General features: G+C 40.9%; 1 protein-coding gene across 1 annotated transcript; it reads right to left on the reverse strand.

Annotated features, from left to right (window-relative positions):
- Positions 1 to 329: 329 nt before the first annotated feature.
- On the reverse strand, positions 330 to 7688 carry LOC311133517 (uncharacterized protein). Its single transcript, XM_084167021.1, has 6 exons — positions 7604 to 7688; positions 6504 to 7155; positions 2911 to 3015; positions 2151 to 2212; positions 1569 to 1847; positions 330 to 1287 (listed from the first exon to the last, which is right to left on the reverse strand). The coding sequence occupies exons 2-6, from the start codon at positions 7144 to 7146 to the stop codon at positions 1240 to 1242; spliced, it is 1137 nt and encodes a 378-aa protein (XP_084023147.1). The 5' UTR covers positions 7147 to 7155; positions 7604 to 7688; the 3' UTR covers positions 330 to 1239.
- Positions 7689 to 7998: the final 310 nt, after the last annotated feature.

The following is a 7998-nucleotide window of genomic DNA, read 5'->3' on the forward strand; positions in this document are numbered from 1 at the left end:
AAATAGGATAATTTTGGTCATAAAATCAGTCATCTAAAATGGATTTGGGACCTCAGTGCATCACAATGACCACGTTTACATGCGCACCAATATCCCGTTATTATTCGGGATACTTAAGTATTCTGTTTTTGAGTAGACACATGCAGTATATAAATTGCTAATTTTTCATTAGTAGTACTTCCTTTGACTGAAAAAAAACAACAGAAAAACTGATGAAACCAAAGATTGTGCTGAGATGTCAATAACAAAAAAAGTGTAAATACAAGTATGGTGCAAAGTTCATGTAATTACTAGTGCACTGTCTGTAATAAAGCCCTTTTGTGGGGAAAACTCATTCCGATTGACTGGGCCTGGCTCCCCAGTGGGTGGGCCTGGCTCCCAAGTGGGTGGGCCTATACCCTCCCAGGCCCACCTATGGTTGTGCCCCTGTCCAGTCGTGAAATCCATAGATTAGGGCCTAATGAATTTATTTCAATTGACTGATTTCCTTATATGAACTGTAACTCAGTAAAATCGTTGAAATTGTTGCATGTTGCATTTATATTTTTGTTTAGTATAATTATACTTCCTAGAAATATTGCTACATAAAGTTATTTTCAATAGCTTGCTTTTCTTATTCTTTCAGGTGAAAGGTACAGGGGTCATAAGTACAATTTCCAGAAACAAGGCACTACCGTAGCACTCATTCTACTAATCAACTCATCATCAAACCTTTGATTAGTGGAATCAGGTGTGTAGAGCTAGGGCAAAAACCTTTGTGTCCCAAGAACCAGGATGAAGAAACGGTGCTGTAACTGTAGAGGAATAACCTATGTACCTGTACCTTGTAGCAGGGTAGTTAGTAAAGGCAGTTACAGTACATAGTACTTACCACTAATGGTAAAATGTATGCATACATGATTAGTCGCTTTGGCATATATTATAATTCAGGTAAATAAATACAGATTGCACCGAAAGTGGTAAGAACTCCATATTGCATATCCATGACTTACTAACCTGTAAACATAGTAATTACACAGATTACCCTAGTGTAGATTTACTGGTACAAGGCCTACTATAAGTGTTGTGTGTGATGTTCCCTTCATGACTTGCCTCTGGGTTTCATTTTAAGTAATCTATTTTAAGTAATCTATTCCATTTGTGTCACAAGGAATCGAGGAGCACTCCATGTGCTTTTATACCACCAAGAATGTTCGGTTTCCCCTGCAGTGGTTAGTCTTATTTGCCTGTGACGGTGTATCAATGATTAGGATCATCATATTTATGCAACGTCTGATCTGGATTAACCTGAAAAGCAACATAAATGTCATTAGAAACATATTTGGTCTTCCTTGAGTCACCTGGTGACAGCACTGTGGTTACAGGTCATGTAGAGTCTGGTTGGGTACAAAACATGTTTTAACTTAAGAAAACAGAAGGCTGGCTCTGGCCTCTGGTGTTGTTACGTGTGTCACAGCAGTACCCCCACAATCCCTTCTGACCTCTCTAGTTTGGTTTATTTGCACATAATTACATTCATTTGAATAGAAGAGAAAAAAAGGTCTGACTCTCGCCTCTGGTGTTGTTACCTGTGTCTGTGTGAAGCGGTTCTCTAAGTAGCGGTGGCCCATGCCCATGATGTGGCCTTTGGAATGCCTGGAGAGACAGGCCACCCTGGCTGTGAAGTCCAGAGTGAAGGCAAGCTTGACCAGCTCCGGGGCGTTGACGGGCCCAGGCCCAGCAGTGTGTCGTGTCTGGCGGCTCTGGCCTGTAGGGGTCTCTGTCTCCACGTACGTATCAGCTAACTGCTGGAAGGTGCTGTAGGACAGCTTCTGGAAGAATGAGCTCAAGCTGGGGTTCTCCTTCAGCTATGGAGAGAGGACATACTTTCATGACCATAGAATATAATTCGTTATTATCCATTAGGAAATAGCAAGTTTAGACTAAAATCCAGACCTGTTTTGTGCTAACGTTCCACTCATTGTAGTCTGTGTAATTTACCAAACATGTTTGGCATATGTCAGATTACAAGAAGTGGAATGATAGCACAATCAGACTGTTACCCAGCCTATAGCAAGCTATCCTAAATGTGAAAGATGCATTGAGTGTCAAAGAAAGACTGTGTTAAGTTTCTCAAATGCAATCTTTTTTTGTAGGTTTTAAACATAAACCTTGTTATCAATGATGTCTCCTTGCTGCTTCATCAGAACAATGATCCTTTTGATGACTTCCTCTGGAAGAAATGGATAGAAAACATACAGTAGGTAAACATACAGGTAACTGCCAAAATAAAGAAAACATCAAATGTCTTAATAGGGTGTTGGGCCACCACGAGCCAGAACAGCTTCAATGCACCTTGGCATAGATTCTACAAGTGTCTGGAACTCTATTGAAAGGAAGCGACAACATTCTTCAATGAGAAATTCCATCATTTGGTGTTTTGTTGATGGTGGTGGAAAACGCTGTCTCAGGCGCCGCTCCAGAATCTCCCATAAGTGTTCAATTGGGTTGAGATCTGGTGACTGAAACAGCCATGGAATATGGTTTACATTGTTTTCATGCTCATCAACATTCAGTGACCACTCGTGCCCTGTGGATGGGGGCATTGTCATCCTAGCCATGGTAGCCAAAATAATGGCCTGCCCAGCATTTTTATGCATGACCCTAAGCATGATGTGATGTTAATTGCTTAATTAACTCAGCAACCACACCTGCGTGGAAGCACCTGCTTTCAATATACTTTGTATCCCTCATTTACTCAAGTAGTTCCATTATTTTGGAAGTTACCTGTAGTAACTCTACATTAGACAGTTGTGCTGTATCACATGAACTTTACAGCTTTATATATCAAATGTGTATGTTGCTATAGAATGTGTCATTTTTATTATGAATAGATAAGACATCAATACACATGAGAACATTGATACTTACCATCTGTAAGAGCTGTGTCTGTCTCTTTTACCTCATGCACAATCTTCTCCAGCTCTTCTGAAACTTTCTCATAGTACGAGTCAGTAGGGCACACACTCAAAACCGCTGTAAAAAGTAACAAGAATGGTCATTGTCTTTGCAGTCTTTTTTCATGCAATAACTGTCTAATAACTGGACTACCAACTAGTGCCCAAGTCAACTAGGGTCCAATTTCCCCAAAACATTATTAAATCGAGACCAAGTCCACGCCCGCATTGAAATCTATTTAGCATAATTAAAAAAATCCCCATCAAAATCAGTCTGTTTAAATTAGAGATATCTATCTCAATCCACCACATCCGTCGATGTCGGCCTTACGCATTTGCGGTGGAAGGTTGCAGAGCTACAGTGGTGTTTGTCAGACCAGGAGACATCCTGAAAATTGGTCTTCTCACGAAAGCGTCTGAAGCGTCCAAACTGTTTGACCTAATATGACATCTCTATGGAAAGATGAGACTCTACGACCCACACAAGCGTCATGGGACCCTTCTGATCTGCCAAATTCTGTCTGGAATGTCCAAACAGTGTGGGCTACACACTAATATGTAAATCATTTTTTTTATATACACTACCGTTCAAAAGTTTGGGGTCACTTTCCTTGTTTTCGAAAGAAAAGCAATTTATTTTCTCCATAAAAATAACATAAAATTGATCAGAAATACAGTGTAGACATTGTTAATGTTGGAAATGGCTATTGTAGCTGGAAATGGCTGATTCTTAATGTACGAGATCTTCAGTTTATTGGCAATTTCTCACATAGAATAGCCTTCATTTCTCAGAACAAGAATAGACTGACGAGTTTCAGAAGAAAGTTATTTGTTTCTGGCCATTTTGATTCTGTAATCGAACCCACAATTGCTGATGCTCCAGATACTCAACTAGTCTCAAGAAAGCCAGTTTTATTGCTTCTTTAAATCAGCACAACAGTTTTCAGCTGTGCTAACATCATTGCAAAAGGGTTTTCTAATGATCAATTAGCCTTTTAAAAATAAACTAGGAACTTGGATTAGCAAACACAACGTGCCATTGGAACACAGGACTGATGGTTGCTGATAATGGGCCTCTGTACGCCTATGTAGATAGTCAATAAGAAATCTGCCGTTTCCAGCTACAATAGCCCTTTACAACATTAACAATGTCTACACTGTATTTCTGATCAATTTGATGTTATTTTAATGGACAAAAACATTGCTTTTCTTTCGAAAACAAGGACATTTCTAAGTGACCCCAAACTTTTGAACGGTAGTGTACAGTGAGGGGAAAAAAGTATTTGATCCCCTGCTGATTTTGTATGTTTGCCCACTGACAAAGAAATTATCAGTCTATAATTTCAATGGTAGGTTTATTTGAACAGTGAGAGACAGAATAACAACAACAAAATCCAGACAAACGCATGTCAAAAATGTTATAAATTGATTTGCATTTTAATGAGGGAAATAAGTATTTGACCCCCTCTCAATCAGAAAGATTTCTGGCTCCCAGGTGTCTTTTATACAGGTAATGAGCTGAGATTAGGAGCACACTCTTAAAGGGAGTGCTCCTAATCTCAGCTTGTTACCTGTATAAAAGACACCTGTCCACAGAAGCAATCAATCAATCAGATTCCAAACTCTCCACCATGGCCAAGACCAAAGAGCTCTCCAAGGATGTCAGGGACAAGATTGTAGACCTACACAAGGCTGGAATGGGCTACAAGACCATCGCTAAGCAGCTTGGTGAGAAAGTGACAACAGTTGGTGCGAATATTCGCAAATGGAAGAAACACAAAAGAACTGTCAATCTCCCTCGGCCTGGGTCTCCATTCAAGATCTCACCTCGTGGAGTTCTAATGATCATGAGAACGGTGAAGAATCAGCCCAGAACTACACGGGAGGATCTTGTCAATGATCTCAAGGCAGCTGGGACCATAGTCACCAAGAAAACAATTGGTAACACACTATGCCATGAAGGACTGAAATCCTGCAGCGCCCGCAAGGTCCCCCTGCTCAAGAAAGCACATATACAGGCCCGTGTGAAGTTTGCCAATGAACATCTGAATGTTTCAGAGGAGAACTGGGTGAAAGTGTTGTGGTCAGATGAGACCAAAATCGAGCTCTTTGGCATCAACTCAACTCGCCGTGTTTGGAGGAGGAGGAATGCTGCCTATGACCCCAAGAACACCAACCCAACCGTCAGACATGGAGGTGGAAACATTATGCTTTGGGGGTGTTTTTCTGCTAAGGGGACAGGACAACTTCACCTCATCAAAGGGACGATGGACCGTCAAATCTTGGGTGAGAACCTCCATCCCTCAGCCAGGGCATTGAAAATGGGTCGTGAATGAGTATTCCAGCATGACAATGACCCAAAACACACGGCCAAGTCAACAAAGCAGTGGCTCAAGAAGAAGCACATTAAGGTCCTGGAGTGGCCTAGCCAGTCTCCAGACCTTAATCCCATAGAAAATATGTGGAGGGAGCTGAAGGTTCGAGTTGCCAAACGTCAGCCTCGAAACCTTAATGACTTGGAGAAGATCTGCAAAGAGGAGTGGGACAAAATCCCTCCTGAGATGTGTGCAAACCTGGTGGCCAACTACAAGAAACGTCTGACCTTTGTGATTGCCAACAAGGGTTTTGCCAAAAAGTACTAAGTCATATTTTGCAGAGGGTTCAAATACTTATTTCCCTCATTAAAATGCAAATCAATTTATAACATTTTTTGACATGCGTTTTTCTGGATTTTTTTGTTGTTATTCTGTCTCTCACTATTCAAATAAACCTACCATTAAAATTATAGACTGATCATGTCTTTGTCAGTGGGCAAACGTACAAAATCAGCAGGGGATCAAATACTTTTTTCCCTCACTGTATATATACTTTTTTATACCTACAGGGGTCCTAGAATTCAAAAATCAAATAGCAAAATGATCCATGGTATGACCATCTTAATACAATTCCATATGTTAGCTTACCCCCCACCCCACAAAGTTGTCTATTCAATAGCTACCAAAAAGTAAAGTTAACGTTCATCATAAATATCAATAGTTGATTCTTCTGCCTATTGTATCTCTGTTTACAGGTCTATATTTCCAAAATGCGTTAAGATATCCTAATACTATTTGTTTGTGTATGTAGGGCAGACAATTGACTACTTTTTTAGCAATATCAGAGCTTGCAATATTGGGTTACATGAGTTTATGTGGCCCCACCCCCCTCCAGCCAGGCATTATTCTGCACTGTTTGAGTTAAGGGGGTGTGTCACAATATCTATCAATGTAACCACTTTTGCAGTAAAATATTTGTATATAACCATCAACTTCATATATGGGAAACCTTAGAGATATGGAAAAACATGGTTGTACTTTGTTATACCCCGGCTAGGGGTATCTCAAAAACGAAAGCCCATTTTGAGGATTGACCATTAGCCTAGTAGGCCAACCTGGATTGAGGAGTTTTAAGCTAAAATGATTGCAAATCCACAAAATCTTATGTTTGAACAAAAGGACAATAATAAGAAAACATACAATACAGTGTGTGATAATAATTGCTTAGGGTGCCATGTCCTCTCAAACCTACATTCAACTCCAGTAATGTCAGTGGTGTTGGCCCTGTCCCGACCCAATGGTCTCTTTACAGACCCTCTGTGGCTGTCAATCTGGCTTTTTCTCAGGGATAGTGTCCTCATGGAGCTCCTTCGCCTTATGGATTTCTTTTTCTGCAAGGTTCCTTGTGACAGTCCATCTTTCTCTGTGCCAGACTCCTGCTCATCTTTCTTGTCACTCCCCTTCGCCGAGAAGAAACCCAGGAAACCTTTCCAGAGAGAAGTCTTTTTGCTCTTCTTCTTGCCCTTTTTAGACTTATTCTCCAGTTCAGTAGACGTCTCATTCTCAGCAATGTCAGCAGGCCCAGGGTTTTCTACTCGAGGCACATTTGGTATAGCAACTTCCTCGTCAGGTGGTGTGCTACTGGCAATACCCACGTCAGGTGTGCTGGGCTCCAAGGTGATCAAGGTGTCTCTAGAATGCCGGCGGACTCTTCTGTGTTTCTCTGACAGAGTCACCCACTTCTGAGGCTTTGTTGGTGACCTCTGGTTCTCACGTGTCCCGTCATTTAAACTGATGCTGCGCTTCACATACACCTCCAAGAGGCGACAAGTGTCCTTGTGGCCAATAGATAGCAGCTGGGCGTTTTTGGGCATGGCCTTTTCTGTAACCTCCATGACTGATACCTACAATAGATAATGCAAATGATTTGTTTTTTTCATTACTGTAAAGATGACTAGATTCATGAATGTTCTTCATTCAACATTATGAGATGTCACAATTGCAGAATTGTCTTGGATGTTGTTCTGGTTGGTGTGGTTTCACTTTTAATGCTCAGCTTAAAGTAAAGTCTGCATGATTGAAATTGTTCATTTAAAGTTTCATAAATTCATTAACTTTGTAGCCAACAGAAATCCGGCTACACCCACGATTAGCACAACACTGGGTCCGAATACTGTAAATTCAATAACATTCATAACAGTTCTCTGGTCATAGTATTTTACGCAATATTGATCTGACTTCTTCCTGAACAGTAGGCTATTCACCAGTGCCATTACCCCTTTCAAAATGCAATTGCCTATGTTAATATGTCAGTCGACAACAATAAATAATAGAATATCGTAGGCTACTCACCTTTTTACGAACTTTCTGTCTAGCTTTTCCTTCCCGTTAAATGTGTTGATTCCGACGTGTTGTCTTGGTGAGATATAGGTCCTTGCAATACGGGATCCTTGGGGCGTCCAACTCTGACGTCACCCCAATGAAGTTGAAATTTAAAATGGTTAAGGTAAGTGTTAAGGTTAGGGCAGCGTTTCCCAAACTCGGTCCTCCACGTTTTGTTTTTTGCCCTAACACTACACAGCTGATTCAAATGATCAAAGCTTGATGATTAGTTGATTATTTGAATCATCTGGGTAGTGCTAGGGCAAAAACCAAAACGTGGTCCCCCAGGGCAAAAACCAAAACGTGCACCCCTTGGGGGACCGAGTTTGGGGAAACCCTGGGTTAGGGTTAGGATAATGGTAAAG

Source organism: Coregonus lavaretus (genome assembly GCF_964263955.1).
Source record: "Coregonus lavaretus genome assembly, chromosome: 8".
Lineage (NCBI taxonomy): Eukaryota > Metazoa > Chordata > Actinopteri > Salmoniformes > Salmonidae > Coregonus > Coregonus lavaretus.